Here is an 18,713-nt window from a genome sequence, read left to right on the forward strand (position 1 = left end):
AATCCATATAAATTCTGAATTGTCTACACAACAATACAAACCAACTATTTATTATAATTCCTATACTCAAATGATATATACACACACGTATCATTTGATTCAACAACATTAGACATTGTTACAAAACATAGAAATCAAATATAAGTATTAAAATAATTCATGTTGAACTTCCAGGTTACTTACTACTTTATCATTAGGTTCATGAATGATTGTTATGAGCATAAACAGTATAATTAAAATAACCTTCCGAATTGTTAAAAGTACATAGTTATCATCAACTGTATAATATAAATTGTGTATATATAAATTCGCAATTTGGAAAAAAAATAATGAAGTTGTAAAAAGAATGTAAGCTTCCAGTGTCAGCTACTAACTCCTTCACTGAAGATAACTACAATATCTATTTTTTAAATTTAATAATTGTAATCACGACGAGCAAACGATGAATTTGTATTGGCAAATTCTGCATCCATTTGATATGCATAATTATAACGTTCTGCAATGATTCCTGACCACGTCTAATAATGTCGCGAACGAGAATTGGATCTTCATATCTCGTTGGTTCATGCATTGTGGTTTGATTCATGTTACCCCTGTAAATAGCATTGTTGAAGCGGACCTGTTTACTAGTTTCACTATCAGGTTGTTCATTTGGTTCTTCTTCGTTTACCTCATCACTTATTGGAACTTCTCTTTCGCTCTTTCGTGTTTGTTGTCCGTTTCTGTCATGTTCTTCTGTGTCATCAATTTCCATTTGAAGTGTCTTTTCTACCTTTTCAAGTTTTGAGTTTGATCTACAAGAGAACAGTGGAGTAAGATTGAGTAACAATGATTTGATCAATAACCATCTGTTTGTTTTAATAAACTTGTTACTACACTAAACTCCTGTTAAGGGGACACCCTTGAGACCCAAAAAAGTGTCCCTTGGTGTCTCATGAAAAAGGGTTGGCCATATTGTTAAAACTTATTCCCCTGAATAATTTCACAGGAAAGTGTCTCCTTAAATAGGAGAAGATACTTATATTTCTTTGAGGTAAAGGTTTTTTTGACACCCACAAAAAATATTATATAATATCAATGTATAATGCAAATATCCTGGACATAAATATGACAAACCTGTTGATGTTATATATTATGATTGAACAGACGCCAATGAAGAGTACAAGGCATCCAAGTGTAATGGACACAATCAAAATCACATTGTTTTCTAAGATAAATAAAGAAGGTTATTATATAACATCATTATTAAAGAAGTAATTCATAATGAAATAATATAAAATATGCTACTTATTATTATATTATAATTATACTAAATTTGAAAGAACTGTGTTGCAATCATATTATTTAAAGTATTCTTAGTACAGTTACCACTCTTAAAATATTATTCTACCTTCAGAAATTGGATCATCTTCCTGACAACGATTGCCTTTATAATAAATGGCACAGCAGCAGTAGGCATTACCATCACTTTCCTTTTCACATTCCCCTCCATTTAGGTAATATCCTTCACAGGAATCTGGACACAACATAACATTTCATTACTTTTTGTGACATATTGAAATTATATCTGTTTGTATACAAGTAAAAGAGTCATTGCTCTCTGCTAATGTGTAGGCCTAACTCAACACAATTTGCAGCATCTTTGTGTTTATACATGTAGCTATTGATATACACACCTATGCATCCATTTTCTTTATATTTTACTACGATCAGTCAAGCAATTTAAGTATTAAAGTGATCAATCAATCAAATTAACCTTTCTTTCTCAGTTACCAATAAACAGTTTTATGTAGTACAAAGGTAAGGCAAAATCTCAAAAGGCAAAAGTTTTCAAGAAACAGAACATACTGATACTTTCAAAATATTAATAGTTCAATTTAATAAATTTGACTCCAACAAAACAAATCTTCATAAACTTTGAGACTATATGGTAAAATCTGGCAATACGCATTTTAAATCTAAAACCACACACTAAAAATGTAAAAATAATTCTTTATAATTAATAATATAATATTTACTTGAACAACCAGGAGTAAGAGGATCAGGTGTCCATCCAATTCCTTCCTGACAAAAATATTCAATAAATGATGACGGAGGATCATACACAAATTTAAAGTCGTTCTCGAGACATGCAATGTTACATCCAAAACCAGCACCAAGAGGGCCAAATGCAAAGCTTGAACAGCTCTTGTAACCATTAACAGGATCTTCTAACTCCACTCAGCACATTGTACAGACACTGGAAATTATTTAATGTCATAAATGAATTACAAAGTACAGTACTAGCAAAATAAAATTGTCAACTTCATTTTATACAACATACAGATTAGATATAGCCAATTATGTTTCTAATTAAAAAAAACTTGCACTGATGAAGGGCTAGTGTTGCCCAAATGCTCTGCTAATTTTTCTGGCTGTTTTTAACTTCATTGTTTTGATTTGGCCTTTTCCTTATTTTATTTTGTATCCCCATTGAGATCCAGCCACTGATACCTACAGCATTGTCATTTTTTCAGTAATTTTTTGATTTAATTTAAAAAAAAAGATGCATCTTTACCATTGACAAACACAACAAACTCACAGGTCACAATATTGTCAGCAAAATCTGCTGCAGTAACTTAACAGTCTGGTATGAGCCTAACTTCACCATTGTCCCATTTGCAGGTTCATAAGTGACGTATCGCTCTGCGTCATTGTCTGATACAAGTATCGATGGCCAGTAGATTGGAGTGGTGATATTAGGAATTTGATTTTCATCAATTATGGGCGATTAAACAACAATCAAGTCATGACATTCAAGTAATGGTGGCTCCTTGTCTAAAAAAAATAATTGTTTAAATCAAATACAATGGTTATTACAGTCTTACAATATAATCAATAAATACAAGAAGTGCCAAAAAGTGTCAAAAGAGGCTGGAGGACCACTGTCGCCATAAGGTGTACTACACCAACAAAGCTCTTAATATAAATATTCATTATTAAAAACATCACTAGCTTTAAAAGTGATCTATCAACTTAAACTTCAACATACAATTGTTCAAATATTAAAACACTGAATATATAGAGATTAATTCATTCAATGAACATTATATATATTTCATTGAAGGTAAACAAAAAATGAAAACAATTCTGTAAATATTTTTGTATTCTTTTCTGTTACGTGACTGTCATGAGAGGAGTCTTGAAAATGTACCATTTCGTAATTAATTTGTAAGTTGCTTTATGTTTGTGGACTGTATTTTTGTGGATATATTTTTACAGCAAAATACTATATTGATATGGCAACTGTACTATACTACAAAAACACTTCATAGAAGATGCATTAAAAGATAATTATAAGCTATGATAAATTGATAGATCAATTTAGACAAATTGCTTTAGAAGTACTTTAATTATATCATCATTGATACTTTATTTGAAGACTATTTCAAAAATTAGATGCTTTAAAAGTTCCATTAATTCTAGAGGATAAATTACTTGAACACAAAACATATTATTGCAATGATTTTGATTAGTTAAAACTTGATTACGTCATTGAGGACTATAAAATACTTTAAAATTCAACAACATTCAGTTGACTTATTGAGTGCATCTTTGAAGAAGAAGAAGAAGAATACTAGAAAGTATGACAGCTACAGTAAACCTTCTCTACAGCATTATTGGGTCTCTAGGCTTATCCACCAACGGTTTTGCAATTTTCATTCTTCTACGCTTGAAAAACCGATTTAGCTCTCCAAACATTTTAATTCTGAATCAATGCATTATTGATTGTATGGCATCATTATTTTCGATTTGTCAGTTCGTGGATGTAAATCTAGGAGATTCGCTGTGGAAGTCTAAAATCAAGGCTTGGATCTACTGCTGCTTGTGGTTCAACCATTACATCTTTTGGTCGTGCATTTTTACCTCAACAGCTAATCTGGCAGTCCTCACAATGGATCGCTACTGTGCTGTGATATACCCGTTGAAATATAGTGCGAAAAAGAATAATAAATGGATCAAGGTAGCTTTGATGTTATTTCCTTGGATCTGTGGCCCCTTAGCGGTAAGTTACTGGATCATGGTGCACAGAGTTGGTGACAGAGAGTGCATAGTAGAGTGGTCAAATATTAACGCTCAGAGAGCTTCAGGAGTATTTACTTTCCTGTACATGGAAATTGCCCCAGTTACTTTGATGGCATTTGTATACTACAAAATTTTTCAGTCACTGAAAAGTCGAGTCGGAGAAAGTAGTGCTATTGGGAACACAAACAGTGCAGCCAGGAGACTCAACGTCATAAAGACAATGGCACTTGTAAGCATCACATATGCAATTTGCTGGACACCAAATCAAATAGTATTCTTTTACTACCTTCTGGGTGGATACTTGGATCTTGATGGATTTTTGTATTATGGTACAATAGCTCTTTCTTTGTTGAACAGTGTTGTGAATCCTATCATCTATACTTTCAAGTATAAAGATTTCCAAGAGGGTTTGAGAAAGACATTGTCATGCTTTTTTAATCGCAGTTAAAGGACTTTCAACAAGGACAAAATTCAACCATAAGGACCTTTCGATTTGCATGTCCTCGAATGATAACGTAGGCGATTTGCGCACCAAATGTTCACTTAAATTGAAACATGCACATTACGTGTGGATGAGTACCACTTCTAATACAATTTAATTAAATCCATAGTAAATGTATGTAATTGAGAATACTCTACAACAATAAAGTATTAAAATACAAAATTATGTGTTCTTATTTTTTAAATAAATGTTTATAACTATAATCGGCCACTGTTTTCTATGACAACTGAGCAATCTTTTCATCTGCTCGTCTTTGGAATAACATCTATCACAGACAGATGACTTCTGTTCTGACTCTAATATGGGAGCTTCAAAGTGCTGGAGAATGGAGCCGTGTAAATAGTTCCTCTGATTTTCTTCTTTAATGGTTATCTTCGATATTTTATAGATTATTTTTTTGTGTAAAGCACTCAGAATCATTGTATTAGGTGCTATATAAAACTACCATTATTATTATTATTATTAACCATTGCATTATAATTTTTTAGATCATACAATTTTTGATTATCATATGGCATATATCTAGGATTTTGAAATGTGTGAAATAAAAGTGCTGAACATTATTAAGCCTTATCGTTTTCATTGTAATTGTCCTGTCTGAGCTAATTGCTGCCAATGGTACAAATTGCTAATTATCAAAATGATGTGGCTTTAGGCAGAAGAGACAATTGAGCAATCTACAGAAGTTCCTGGCAATTTTGTACATTCAGAAGTATAATTCTCACCACACCCTCCAGATCACTCAAATCCCTGATGCAAAGCTTCGCCACATTTCAAATGTAAGCGAGCAAAATTCTGTTCAACAAATATAAGCAGCACATTACATATTGGAACAATATCGTATAGTTGATAGACGGTCATTTCTATACGCTTTGCATTGTGTTCTCTACCTCAAAATTAAACATAATTTATATATAGATACTACTCTAATATACATTTTGACAATAAACAACAGTAGCTTAATATGATAAAGTATACTATTAATGTTTATGAGTTGAATGGTGAGAATATTCATGAGTTGAAAGATTAATTGTCCTATTTAACGAGGTAGAGTCACATTGTTTTATAACACACCTAGTTAAAGTAAACTTTTATTTAATCAATCTGCTGCTAAGACTGTATTTCGCCTTGAATCACTAGTAGAACTTTTTTATATTAAAACAAAATCTTCATTAAGCCTGCAAAATAGTGTGCAATGTAAATGTAAACTTCCTCAGTTTCCAGTTAAAATGTGTGTTATGACCCACAGTGCAGTGTAAAATAGTAGATCTAAATTTTTATTTACATATATATATATTTTATATTTTGCTTAATTTAACATTTCAGTTATTTTCTATTTTTCAAATTTTCTTATTCGGATTTTTAGTCTTATGTAATTAATTTTATTTTTTTGGTTTTTCTTTTACTTTTCTGTTCTTGTTTTTTGTATCTGTTCTGAGGGTCCCAAATGATCAGCAAATGCTGGATGGATCACCCTCATTAAATATGGTTAAAATAAAAAAAAAATAAAATATCATGATTTATAGCGCAATAAGAAGACAAGTTCTTAATCTTTTCAAATAGTGTTCTTTATCATGTATATGTATGTTTACACATCTGAAGGATGAAACTGTCAGTCAGGTCAGTAACTAATTTTGGTTTGTCAAAATAGAATTTCAAAATCTGAAGGATGTGTTTCATTGAAAGGTATCAACAATAAGATCATTTTCAAACATAAATTAAAAAAATATCTACTTAGTAAACTTGAAGAACAACAAAGTCATGCTTAGATCCTGAGGAACATATTTTCAATCACTTTAATTGTTTATTTCTATTTCATACTTCTTCATTTTCTTTCTTAGTTTTGTGCTTTTTTAAATTTTTTAAAAAATTAATTGGGTTGTCTATTCATCTTCATATGTTTCTCCTTTGATGTTTTATCATTAATTTGACTGTTATTTTATGTATCGACCTCTTTTTAAAAAAATATGTAGGCCCTACAGGTATGATGTATGGATTTGAGTAATAAAATAATCTTGCCTATACAAGCAATATTAATTAATTACTTTCATAGAAAAAACAAAATATAAAAATAAATATCTATATAGTATACCAGGCCACTGTCACAAGAAATGACACTAACAAAGTTGAAACGTATGTTGGACTGACTTGTACTTGTGTAGATACAAAGGGCATACAAGTCTGAGTCTTGATTTTTCATTTATATCTATAAAGCAATTTTAATAGGTTTAAAAGATTGATACCTAAAAGCTTTTACAATAACAAAAGAAAATTTACTGTTTAACTGAATATCATGAACACTTTTAATTGAGTGTATATTTCAAGGTGGTTTTTAAAAGTGGTATTGAAAAGAAACAATTATACAGCCTAATGTTGTTCAACATTATACTTGATGATTGACTTCTGTAAATGCTTTTAGAGATAATGTAATCTTAAACTGACTTAAATGAATATAGCATTAAGTACCTTTCAGGAAAGTAAAGCACAGACTTAATGATAATACATAATTGAGTAGGGCCTAAACTAAAGTAAGAACAGCCAATAAACAATGAAAGTTTAGCTTTCTTTCAGACATCTACCACAGCATAGCAAAGACATCAGCAGCAGAGTTAGAAGATAGATTTCATAGTTGAAGTACAACTGAAGTAAAGACATGGCATCAACAAGTACTTTACTATACAGCATATTTGGTTCTTTGGGATTGTTCACTAATGGTTTCGCAATATTCATTCTCCTACGTTTGCAGAATCAATTTAACTCACCAAATCTTTTAATTTTTAATCAATGTGTGGTTGATTTCCTGACATCTTTCTTCTCAATAATTCAGTTTGTTGATATATTTAATAATCCGTTGCCAGAGTCACCAGTGTTGGCAGCCATTGTTTGTAGTAAATACTTCTTCTGGTCCTGCATTTTCACTTCAACTGGCAATCTTGTTGTTCTAACAATTGATCGCTACTGTGCTGTTATACATCCTTTAAAATACAATCAAGTCAAAAACTACAAGTCGGTCAAATGTGCTGCTCTAGTCACACCCTGGATTTGTGGTTTTACTTTTATTCTTTACTGGGTTGCAATTCATAGAGTCGTAGATGGAGTTTGCTTCCAGAAGTGGCCAAAGTGTCCAGTTTCAGAAATTGTTTGGATTTTTGAATTTCTTCTACATAGAGCTGTTTCCACTTGCTATTATGCTATTTGTATATGTTAGAATCTATAATTCTCTCAAAACGCGTGTCGGAGAGACCAGTACCACAAGAAATGAAGTAAACACAGCCAGAAGAATGAATATTATTAAAACAATGATGATCGTCAGTGTCATATACATGATCTGTTGGACACCAAATCAGATAGCATTTTTGAATTTTACTTTCGGAGGTCAATTTGATTTCGATGGTATTTTTTATTACATAGTAGTGGTACTTTCTCTATTCAACAGCTGTGTAAATCCTATCATCTATACTTTCAAATATAAAGATTTTCAAGAAGGACTGAAGAAGACTTTATCATGGCCTTTCTTAAGAGATACAACTTAAGACAGACAACTCAGGGCAAACTGCAGTTCTACAAGTTATAAACATTTCAATCAGACATTCATTTGTAAAATCTAAAAACAATTAGTCTCATGTTTACGATGCAAACAACAGCTAAATACTAGTGATAGGACAGAATTTGAAAGGTGTCGGACATTAAAAACTTTAATTTAATAATGTTTAATAGCAAGTCTGGTATTCTGGTCCATTTTAGCCCCTGTTGTAATTCAACCTTCTCTTCCTTAAGAAACGCAAGAGTAGCTTTAGGTCCCAATAAAAGATTCAAGAGTAGACCAACAAAAAAAGTAATGAATAAATAAATAAAGAAAAAAATGTTGAATGTTTTATTTGAAGTTTTTTCACTCATTGGTGTAATTATTGTTATACAAAAAAGAAATTGATAATACTAATGGAATGAGATCCACTCAATGATATATCATATCCACCAAATTTCAGGCAGTTACTGTAGAATAGTTTGAAAATATATAGACAAAAACTTGTATATTGTATGTAAAAGTATATAGGTATACCAATTGTTCAACTTCTACCACCAACTTCATTATTCGATTAATTAATTGCAATCATCATAGGCCTACCTGAGTAGATTTAATTTGAAGATTGTGGGTCAAATTCAAAAAGTAATCCTATGGTCTGGCATTTTTTTTTATACTGATATAATGTACGTAACGGCTAATTAAGATTAGCTTAAGTGTTGTATTATTATTATTATTTGTATTTGTATGTATACTTGTATAATGTAAAGAGGGACTACAGCGACAGGCTCATCGGGCCTTTTGTAGTCTCTCGACTATATATATTATATGCCAACCATTATGCTAAAATATGGTCAATAAATGTTTCTTGAACTGAATTGAGTGGTGGAATGGTTTTTATAAAGATTTTTTTTATAGCGAAAGTTTTATCATGGTGTTTTTGTCAGTATGTTATGATGCATGAAATAACAGTGTCCGTGAGGCGTAAGATGGTTATGTAAGAAAATAGTTACAAATTGAATTACATAAATATTGATTTTCTTCAGGACATACTTTGAAAATATTTTAAAAGCTTTTCAAGGGAATCTTTGATCACCTAATATTGTTTACATATTTTAAATAAAAATGTGTCCTTGGAGAAGTAACAAGATCAGCAAATTCTAAAGTTATAATAATTTTGAAAGCCATTAACATACTTAAAAAAATATAATTGTATGCAATTTCCTATATCTATTGACAATTAAATGAATATATATCGATACAGTATGAATAATAGTTCAATACTTACTTTAATATTTAAAAATAAAACCTAATTGAAATAAGTCAAAATCAAATAAATTGCTGAATTTTTTTTAAATGGCTGAATTTTTTTTCATGTGCTGTGTTAATGTGTATCAATATACGTATGAAAGAGATGTTGTAAATTTTATGAGAAGACACTTCATGAGACTATAGCGCGCTCTGTGATTTGTTGACAGATTACTATTTAATTATTAATCATTCCATTCAGACATTATATTGCCAAGGATAAACTTATACAAAGAAAATTATTTTAGAAATTGAAACCAATTGAATTAAAGAAACAATCTTTGTCAGTGGTGTAGTTTTTTGTCGTGAGAAAAAATCCTGACAATGAGATCGGTAACCAAGAATCTTAACTGCTTGTAAGCTACAACTTCACTTCAGATAAGTTATTTAGATTGAATTGAATTACCGAGATCATAGTGATTTTCTACTTTGAGAACATTTTAAAAGCTTTTCAAGGAAATTTTTAATCTCTATATTGATTACATTTTAAAACGGGAATTGTATCCTTGAGTCAATTTAGACACATAATTGGCATGATGCAAAACAAATTGTTTGAGTATAATATATATAGACCTATCTGAATGTAGAATATATAATGAAAATGGATATACGATGGAAGTTTGATAACAATACACTTAAGAATTAAGTATATGAAATATGTTGAACCAATAAGCAGCAGAGTTCTGGAGTGGATGATACCAGCACACTCTATATGAGTCAAAAAAATAAGTTAACTGCGACACATAAAACAGTAGCTTCTCAACTAAGAGAATATTTTTTTTCTGGAAGCCTAAGCCACACTTAAATGAATTGACATTAGAAATAAACAAGAGACAATTAAAACAAAAACATGGCAACAATAAATGCAGTACTTTACAGCGTGTTTGGATCTCTGGGATTGTTCACAAATGGCTTTGCAATATTTATTCTTCTACGTTTACAGAATCGATTCAACTCGCCAATAATTTTGATTTTAAATCACTGTGTGGTGGACTTCTTGACATCCTTCTTCTCAATAATTCAGTTTGTTGATATATTTACCACTCCGCTACCAGAATCACCAGCATTGGCGATCATTGTTTGTAGTAAGTACTTCTTCTGGTCCTGCATTTTTACATCATCCGGCAATCTTCTTGTTATTACAATTGATCGCTACTGTTCTGTAATATATCCTTTAAAATACAATCAAGTCAAAAACTACAAGTCGGTCAAATGTGCTGCTCTAGTAACACCCTGGATTTGTGGCTTTACTTTTATGCTTTACTGGCTTTTAATCCATAAAATCGAGGATGGAGTTTGCATTCAGAAGTGGCCAAGTGTACAGTATCAGAAATTGTTTGGTTTTCTAAATTTTCTCTACATCGAACTGATTCCACTTATTATTATGCTATTCGTGTACATAAGAATCTTCATCTCTCTTAAGACACGTGTCGGAGAGACCAGTACCACAAGAAATGAAGCAAACACAGCCAGAAGAATGAACATTATCAAAACAATGATGATTGCTAGCATTACATACATGGTCTGCTGGACTCCAGGCCAAACATCATATTTATATTTTACTTTTGGAGGTTACCTAGATTTTGATGGAGTTCCGTACTACATTGTGGTGGTATTTACGCTATTAAACAGCTGTGTAAATCCTATAATATACACCTTCAAGTATAAGGATTTTCAAAAAGGTTTGAAAGAAACTTTTTCATTCCTACGTCAAAGAACAGAGAACTAAAAAGGTTAGGAAGGTAGTAACACAACATTTTTAAAGGTTTTTTAAAAATCCGTAATTAAACTCCATTCAGATACCATGTCCTGTCACAGTTTTACAATTTTTAATTATGAATTGAGCAAGTTTAAAATGTGATGACCAACAAAATGAATGAATAAATAACTAAACTATAATATTTACTCCAAAACAGATGATACATAAAATGTAATATAAAAAGAAGCAGTAGTGCCAGATATGGTGTCCCTTCCTTTAATGAGTATATGTGAAAATCTATCTACGGCTTCATGCAATGTATGTTGAATAGTTTTTTTGTAGTTGTAAATGTATTGTAGATGGAGAAGTATCCTATATATTTAAGCTTAGAGTTTGCAAATTTTCTTTTTTCTTTTTCTGTTTGTACGTTTGTTGATATGGATGAAATTTTTCCGAAATAAAAGAAATTGAATTGAAAAAACAGGTAAAATTATATCAATTTTATCTATAATTGTTGAGTATTGTGTTTTGTTCTTTTATAACTAAACATGTGTAGATTTTTATTTGTAATCTTTTTTCATTCCATATTTTGACACTGCTATAGCTGCTACTGTTTGTATTATTCTTCTATTTAATAGTGTAATGAAGTTTACTTTATATTAAATTCACAATGTTTTCTCTTTCTTATGCCATAATTATGTATGACTTCAATTGTTTAAAAGTAATTAAAAGTAATAGAAGCTGTTTATAATGAAACTGAAGGGTTAATTTTGCAGTTCTGTGAAAACATGTCCTTGGCTGTGTTGAAGCATCAAAACCTGTAACTTTTTCAATTTTCATGCAGGCTTGTCTGCGCCTTGGTGGTATTTACGCCTTGGTGTCGCAGCACTTCACGTCATCATGTCCCAGCAATGCTCGAAAGAACCAAGAAACAATTAATAATCGCGTAAAAATGTGTAAATATTAGTGGTCCGGCTCGATCATCGTTATCATCGGTATAAAAACTCAATGTCGTAACATTACATCGACTGGAAAACAGGCTTGTGCTGCGCGGCCGGCTATGCGCTAAAATACTTGATATATGCGCCGTGAAAACGAAAAGCTGCTAATGATGTACGCGCAATGTGATCCGACCTTAAAACTGAATGATTCTAAAGATTAAAAGTGGCAGACAAGAACTTACCAACACAGATCGGTATGCTTGCATTCCATTCTGGTCGCCTGAACCCAGGTGGTGAATTAAACGTTGTCACTTCCATTTCTTCAGTATACCTCTCTGTCTCTTGTTCTTCTGTAACATCCATGACACCATCAGTAACCATATTTTCAGTAATTTCTTCCTCTGAAGAAAAAGCAATGATCAATTATACTTAAATTCATAATATTAATAGAATTAGAATATAAACACTGTTTTATTCAGTAGGGCCAAAAATCAATTACAGTGAAAGAGCACTTCTTATTGATTTTGTGCAGATTTAACAATTACATCTTGACACCACTTGGGATCATAGTAGTATTGATGCCATGTAAAGAGTAATATGTTTGCTGTGTACAGAAGTTGAAATACCTGTAATGACTGGATACTCTGTCTGTTGAATCTGCCTTCGACGTCTGAAGGGGAATGCTGATAAATATTAATAACAAAAATTAATGTGTGCGTAACAGTAGTAGCATATAGTGTTAATGTTCTTTCACTGTCAGAAACCAGGGTTGTAATCAAGGCTTTGCCAAAAATAGTGCCACTTGTCTTGCTATCTTTATATTGCACTTTTTAACTTTTCTTTTTATTCACTTACTTTTATATACATTCTTCATTACAACAAATCATAATCGTTATTATAATTATCATTGTAGTAAATTTCATTATTATATTTCAATAAAAACTGTGCAATGAAATAAACGTACGATTGTCAACTGGAGTTTCACAATATCTACCTTCGTAATCAAACCCACACTGACAGAAAAAATCACCACTGCCTACTAGACAGACTTTACCATTCATACATGGGTTAGGGTCACAAGGGGAACCTGCAGAAACATCAATAAGAAGTAATTATTTGTTTAAAAAATAATAACTTCTATAAATAATAGAAAGTGTATTTCTTGCATTAAAGTAAACATTTTTCACTTGTAAATTAAAGTAATACAGAACAATACTTTGAATAAATAAATTTATTGTGAGTAAATGTAGATTGAGACACTAAAAAGCAAAATTTAAATGCACACTAAATGTAAATTCAAGTATTACCTTTGGTTGTGGGTATGGCTGAGGAAAGATGACCAAAAGTGATGTCTATCTTGGGAGTTGTCCATGATGCAGTGGATGCTTTATTTTCTGAAAAAGGAAAAACATTTAAAGAAGAATAAGGTCAAATTTTTGGAAGAATGGCTGTTTGCTTCTGGTTGTTCAGAAACAATTGTTTATTTCATGGGTATCCCCAACTAGGCAGACATCATTACTGACAATTGACCTTCTAAACCCTTTATAGGCATCATTCAACTGCAGTAATTTCACCCTAAACACTCTTAGCTTGGTATTGCATTAGTAGCTGGTATTGCTATAGCACCTGGTATTGCTGTAGTAACTGGTATTGGTATTGCTGAATTACCTGATATTGCTGAATTACCTGGTATTGCTGAATTACCTGGTATTGCTGTAGTAACTGATACAGGTATGCCTGGACTAGTGAAAATGTTGAATTTCGTGGTCATCATACTGGCAGCAGTTGTGAAATCTTCTGATTGTGTTGATAGCAGTAAATGTTCCTCAGTGCTTACTATACAATTAAAAAAATTATTATTTATATTAATTTAGGGAAATAAAGTTGATAACACTTTTACTAAAAAATAATTATCTACACTAAATATAGCAAATTGGATAGGAAACATGATGATCGTACAAGATAGTTAATGTAACTCACACATAAGTATTTCTTCACAGATTTGCCCATAGATTCCTTCTGGACACATGAAATCATCTTCATTTGAACATTAAGACATGGCTCATTATCACAAGGATCATCTTGAAAGAGAAAATAAATCGGAATCAAAACATGTCAGCAACAACAAAAATGAAAGCACTCAGAAACTGTAAGGCACTAGGCAAAATATATCAGGGAAAACTATATTCAGAGAGAAAGGGCTCAATACTTGATATTTTGGTCCATGTTAAAAGAATACAGAGGGCGTGCTATTTAATATCTCATATGGAAGATACAAGTAAGTTAGATTTTAATATAATAAGCTTTTCCTGAAAATCAATAGCAAAATTATATTTTGCCAAGTAAAAAGAATCATTAAAAAATATAAATATCAATACCAGATTGATCTTCTTCACAGTCATGACCACAGTATCCAGGTAGACAATAGCACAGATATGTGTTGTTGTCTTGTTCCATGCAAATACCATTATGAAGACATGTAGTGTTTTCAAAATCTAAACTTGTCAGCTGAAAAAGTAAGAAACGACCCACAACAACATAAATAATTGAATGAAAATGATCATAAGTCGGACGACAGTGTTACAAACTGAATTATGATTACAGATACATACAAAGAAGTACATTTTATTTGAAAGTTAGGTCTGTGGTACACCATGTGTTTCCAGAAGAAAATAATGATTGAGTCTCGACATTTCAGTTTTTCAAAGAAATTCCTTTTTTTAATAGTCCAATTCGCGTATACGAAATAGGCCTACTGTTGTAGATACGTTATATAACGTTATCCATTATAATAATACTATACATTATACCATAATATGATGTTGATGAATTACAGCTGGTACCATCACAAACTGAGTAAATAAATAGTAAAACAATTGAATATGCAAATAAAATGATGACTATATGTATGTATAAAATCGCTGATGTTACGTAAGGTTGATATCGATGGAAGCAAGCAAACAATCTTTATGCTACGGCATTAATTTAAACTTACTGGCGATTGTATTTAATTCGATTGCAAGTTTATCGATTAAAAAACCGCTCTATTACAACTTAATAATCGTAGTGACGATTATATAATAATCGTACTGACGATTATATAAGTCGGTGAATTAAGTCATTATTATTCACCTACCATGTCACCAACCCGCATTAAATACCAAGTATGCATTGTAATTAATTAGTTTATCAGGTACTCTTCATTGCAAAGTGTGACAACAAGGGAAAACGATAATAACCAGTGAAATCATGAAGAATTTGGGATTTGCCGATGTATTTTGTTTTTCTGTATTAATGGTGTACGTTTCCGTTGGCACAGCTAGATGTGCTTGTAAGTATTGCAGTTTATTTCTAGAAGAGGGACTACCATTTAAATGATTATAAACATTATAAAGATCGGTATTAAATGACGTCTGTATAGATTATACAGTATATACATATAGCTATTGGATGATGTTTGGTGTAGTTTTTTATATAGCGTTTAACCGTTGTTTAGTCGTATAATATTTTTGAGCTTGTCAACAAAACGAATTCCCATTTGAAGCAATACAGATTCTGTAGAGTTAAATAAAAATATGTTTATTGTTATATTTTGCAGATCGTAACCAGCTGAAGGTGAGTAACATTGTTAATGTTATAGAGAATTACTTGCGTGTGTTAAATGTTTTTTTTTAACGTCAGCCGTTGGGTCTTGGAATTAGACACTAACTCATCGTCACTGTGATGATTTGGATGATTCGCGAATTGTGATATTAACAAGATTATAATACGAAGTTTTGTTAGTCCTTACAATATCATTATGAATACCAACATAAAATGAGAACAGGAAACACCTATAGGTTTTTTAAAAGGTTAACGTTAATTGAACACAAGATATAATTCTTAAATTTAGTGATTGTATTTATAATCAGTACACTCAACTTAAGTAGGCCTATGATATGTAAGGTCATTTTGTTGCAATTTTTGGAAAAAAAATAGCAGTGCAGTTTGTTGATTATGGTGATGAACTGTCGTTGGAAAACTGTGCAACAATCATGGGCTTTAGAATTAATGTATATTATTTGTTCTTTTGTCGCTACCATAATATGAGGGATAATTAACATAAAGTTAACATTAGTTCTACCTAATAAATACTGCAAGAAAGCAGTCTACTCTTGTGTACATGTTTAGTGTAAGACATTATAAAATATTCTTTTCTATGTTTAAGTCAAAATCAACACCTGTATTGTACGCCAGTTGTGAAGTACGGCCAAATGCAGAATTGGATCCAGAACAAGCTGAAACAAATGACGTAAATGGACGTATTTTCCTGACACATGAGGTAGGTAGTTCTCACATGGTCCCGGTCTTATCATCGTCAGTTTTGCTAATGAAAGACTTTATTTTGTCTAAAATATTTCGAAGTCGAAGTGCGAAATCTTGGTATCAATTCCACACTAGCATTACCAAACTTGCATTACCAAACTTTTGTTTGTCAATTTTGGAAAAGTTCTTTAAAACTACAGTATCTAAATAGGAGGCAGTAATTGTGCCCTTCAACAGGATCACATGACTACACAGACTGTATTTGATTCGCTGATGAAATCTCAGAAAACTTGTTTGTCAAGAAGCTGCATAACTAGTGAATTCTTTTTGTTGAGTACACAATAAAATGTACTTATTAGGCCTACTACGTTTCGCAAAAACGTTCTGTTTGCTTTTCAAGTATACTGTTGCTGTTAGTTGCACAGTTTAACACTAGCAAGCTTCGGAGCAAAATGTTCAGAGTCCGTTCGAGTTCGTCCGCAAACTAAGGTTTGTTAGTATAGGTAGATTGTACAATTGCCACATATTCCTTTAGTCATCACGTGACGCTTCACAACAAACTCATTGTTTCATATGAAATACGTTAAACATAATACTATTCTTTTTTTTGTATCCAAAGCTGGGTAAAGACATTGAAATCCAAGTGGAACTTGAAGGGTTAGATACACATGGGTCTCTGCTACACGGTTTCCATGTGCACGAGTATGGCGATTTAACCGATGGCTGTGACTCAACGGGTTCACATTTTAATCCTTTTGAACAGGATCACGGGGGACCAGACGATGTTATTCGGTTAGTTTTTTAAATTCCTAATTTACAGAATCGGTTTGATTTACTCATTGTTCCTTTGAAAACAATGATATATTATTACTATACTATTATTATTATTATTAGGCATATTGTTTAAAGAAACAATATACCGGTAATTGCGTTTAAAAGACTTCTTTTCAAAGTAACTATTCACTGGATAAAGTAGTACAGAAATCGCATAAACTTAAGTAGCACTTTCTCAGTTTTGTGGCGTGTAATTTGATTTTTTTTTAAATTTTACTCATGACATCATTATTGTTTGCTTTCAGACATGTTGGTGATTTGGGTAACATTGAACGCGACGCATATGGTCGTGTTTCTACCACCATAACTGATGATCTCGTGTCTCTTTGGGGGATGAACTCAGTTTATGGAAGAGCTTTCGTGGTACGCCCTACATTTTAATAACATCAATGTTACATTCAACTATTAAACACAGCTGTCAATAAAATTAAGCGTTATTTGTGTTATTTTACATGATGTGTAATTCATAATAAATAAGATTATTTCTTCGCTTTACAACATTCGTCATTTTTATGTCAAATCTCCTCCTCCAAGAGTTACACATGGAATTGAAATTAGTTCTATTGTAAACCAGTCTATAAATGACCATGGATCACGTTTGACGAACTAGAAATCGAATCAAATTGTCAAATTATTCGTTCACAGTTTAGTTTACTAAGATAATTAGGCCTATAACAATATAGTTTGTTACTTGTAGATCCATGCCGACGAAGACGATCTTGGAGATGGCGGGGAAGATGATAGCCTGACGACAGGACATGCCGGTTCTAGGCTTGCCTGCTGTGTCATTGGTCGTGCAACAACTGACGATGAATGAACAGTTTGTTATGCCGTGCGTTGTTATGCAAATGAGTTTATGCAGGTGTAGTGAAGATGGTATTGTTAGTCATTCGCGGTCAACACGCCACACATTTTGATGTTTTTAATCTTTATTAGAAATTCAATTCATGTAAAGAAACAATTTTCTGGACGGGAACCTAGCAGCTTCCCTCTTTTAGTTTGCAAAAGTACAATCTCGAATAGAAGTCCATCTGGAAAAGAAGCCCACCCAAAAGTGTACTAACAAATGAAGGAGCCCATGGTCTTCTTTTTTAGGTTTTATGGTAGTCTATTTAATGGATAAATGAATGCCATACAACTTTGTTTCTGATTTTTTTTTTAATAAAAAAAACCTCCACTTGTTTAGGCATAGGCCTGACATTTTCAACCCTCTAAATATCTCTCTTTCAAAATAAAAGAAAAACAATATTCATTATTTTCCATAAAAAAAAAATTTCTGTAGGGATCGAACCCAATCTACTAGAGCTGAGAGCACTCAAAGCTGAGCATTACCCGTTAGGCCACAAAGTAGTACATGATTAAACAGCTGATAATAGTCTATTTATACGTTGATTAAATAATAAAAAAAAAAAAATATCCGTAGAGGTTCGAACCCAATCTACTAGAGCTGAGAGCACCCAAAGCTGAGCATTACCCGTTAGGCCACAAAGTAGTACATGACTGAACAGCTGATAATAGTCTATTTATACGTGTATT

The 18,713-nt window shown here is 31.8% G+C and overlaps 6 protein-coding genes across 7 annotated transcripts; 4 read left to right on the forward strand and 2 right to left on the reverse strand.

The window, feature by feature from the left end:
- Window positions 1-240: 240 nt before the first annotated feature.
- Window positions 241-2,650, reverse strand: LOC144844851 (uncharacterized). Its single transcript, XM_078701947.1, has 5 exons — window positions 2,624-2,650; window positions 2,019-2,214; window positions 1,391-1,516; window positions 1,117-1,207; window positions 241-794 (listed from the first exon to the last, which is right to left on the reverse strand). Exons 1-5 carry the CDS (start codon window positions 2,648-2,650, stop codon window positions 401-403), a joined length of 834 nt encoding a protein of 277 aa, XP_078558073.1. The 3' UTR covers window positions 241-400.
- LOC144845860 (uncharacterized) lies at window positions 2,166-14,104 on the reverse strand. 2 transcript variants are annotated; one of them, XM_078703334.1, is made up of 8 exons: window positions 14,019-14,104; window positions 13,743-13,874; window positions 13,346-13,432; window positions 13,003-13,125; window positions 12,665-12,721; window positions 12,281-12,439; window positions 2,558-2,817; window positions 2,166-2,239 (listed from the first exon to the last, which is right to left on the reverse strand). In XM_078703334.1, exons 1-7 carry the CDS (start codon window positions 14,065-14,067, stop codon window positions 2,771-2,773), a joined length of 654 nt encoding a protein of 217 aa, XP_078559460.1. In that variant the 5' UTR covers window positions 14,068-14,104; the 3' UTR covers window positions 2,166-2,239; window positions 2,558-2,770. The 2 variants fall into 2 exon arrangements, with proteins under 2 accessions (XP_078559460.1, XP_078559461.1); XM_078703335.1 differs by having other exon boundaries at window positions 2,218-2,239; window positions 2,582-2,817.
- LOC144844852 (galanin receptor 2b-like) lies at window positions 3,626-4,513 on the forward strand. Its single transcript, XM_078701948.1, has one exon. It carries the CDS (start codon window positions 3,626-3,628, stop codon window positions 4,511-4,513), a length of 888 nt encoding a protein of 295 aa, XP_078558074.1.
- On the forward strand, window positions 7,221-8,100 carry LOC144844853 (mu-type opioid receptor-like). The gene is made up of 2 exons (XM_078701949.1): window positions 7,221-7,573; window positions 7,776-8,100. Exons 1-2 carry the CDS (start codon window positions 7,221-7,223, stop codon window positions 8,098-8,100), a joined length of 678 nt encoding a protein of 225 aa, XP_078558075.1.
- Window positions 10,249-11,128, forward strand: LOC144844854 (galanin receptor 2b-like). The gene has a single exon (XM_078701950.1). It carries the CDS (start codon window positions 10,249-10,251, stop codon window positions 11,125-11,127), a length of 879 nt encoding a protein of 292 aa, XP_078558076.1. The 3' UTR covers window position 11,128.
- Window positions 14,105-15,332: 1,228 nt separating the features above from the next.
- On the forward strand, window positions 15,333-18,264 carry LOC144844855 (superoxide dismutase [Cu-Zn]-like). The gene is made up of 6 exons (XM_078701951.1): window positions 15,333-15,369; window positions 15,637-15,653; window positions 16,246-16,359; window positions 16,963-17,135; window positions 17,423-17,540; window positions 17,875-18,264. The coding sequence occupies exons 1-6, from the start codon at window positions 15,333-15,335 to the stop codon at window positions 17,992-17,994; spliced, it is 579 nt and encodes a 192-aa protein (XP_078558077.1). The 3' UTR covers window positions 17,995-18,264.
- Window positions 18,265-18,713: the final 449 nt, after the last annotated feature.

Source organism: Antedon bifida, chromosome 6 (assembly GCF_963402885.1).
Source record: "Antedon bifida chromosome 6, ecAntBifi1.1, whole genome shotgun sequence".
Lineage (NCBI taxonomy): Eukaryota > Metazoa > Echinodermata > Crinoidea > Comatulida > Antedonidae > Antedon > Antedon bifida.

What these genes read in the sequence shown, in the direction of transcription:
- LOC144844851 (XM_078701947.1), bottom strand. Translation starts at nt 2,650, where the DNA reads ATGGTGAAGTTAGGCTCATACCAGACT. An exon ending in AGATGATCCAATTTCTGAAG is followed by an intron (nt 1,208 to 1,390) that starts GTAGAATAATAT and finishes TATTTATCTTAG; the next exon opens with AAAACAATGTGATTTTGATT. An exon ending in ATAATATATAACATCAACAG is followed by an intron (nt 795 to 1,116) that starts GTTTGTCATATT and finishes GTTCTCTTGTAG; the next exon opens with ATCAAACTCAAAACTTGAAA.
- LOC144844852 (XM_078701948.1), top strand. Translation starts at nt 3,626, where the DNA reads ATGACAGCTACAGTAAACCTTCTCTACAGCATTATTGGGTCTCTAGGC.
- LOC144844853 (XM_078701949.1), top strand. Translation starts at nt 7,221, where the DNA reads ATGGCATCAACAAGTACTTTACTATACAGCATATTTGGTTCTTTGGGA. An exon ending in AATCAAGTCAAAAACTACAA is followed by an intron (nt 7,574 to 7,775) that starts GTCGGTCAAATG and finishes TGTATATGTTAG; the next exon opens with AATCTATAATTCTCTCAAAA.
- LOC144844854 (XM_078701950.1), top strand. Translation starts at nt 10,249, where the DNA reads ATGGCAACAATAAATGCAGTACTTTACAGCGTGTTTGGATCTCTGGGA.
- LOC144845860 (XM_078703334.1), bottom strand. Translation starts at nt 14,067, where the DNA reads ATGTGTCCAGAAGGAATCTATGGGCAAATCTGTGAAGAAATACTTATG. An exon ending in AGCCATACCCACAACCAAAG is followed by an intron (nt 13,126 to 13,345) that starts GTAATACTTGAA and finishes ATGTTTCTGCAG; the next exon opens with GTTCCCCTTGTGACCCTAAC. An exon ending in AAGCATACCGATCTGTGTTG is followed by an intron (nt 2,818 to 12,280) that starts GTAAGTTCTTGT and finishes TATTTTTTTTAG; the next exon opens with ACAAGGAGCCACCATTACTT.
- LOC144844855 (XM_078701951.1), top strand. Translation starts at nt 15,333, where the DNA reads ATGGTGTACGTTTCCGTTGGCACAGCTAGATGTGCTT. An exon ending in GTATTTTCCTGACACATGAG is followed by an intron (nt 16,360 to 16,962) that starts GTAGGTAGTTCT and finishes TTGTATCCAAAG; the next exon opens with CTGGGTAAAGACATTGAAAT. An exon ending in TTTATGGAAGAGCTTTCGTG is followed by an intron (nt 17,541 to 17,874) that starts GTACGCCCTACA and finishes TGTTACTTGTAG; the next exon opens with ATCCATGCCGACGAAGACGA.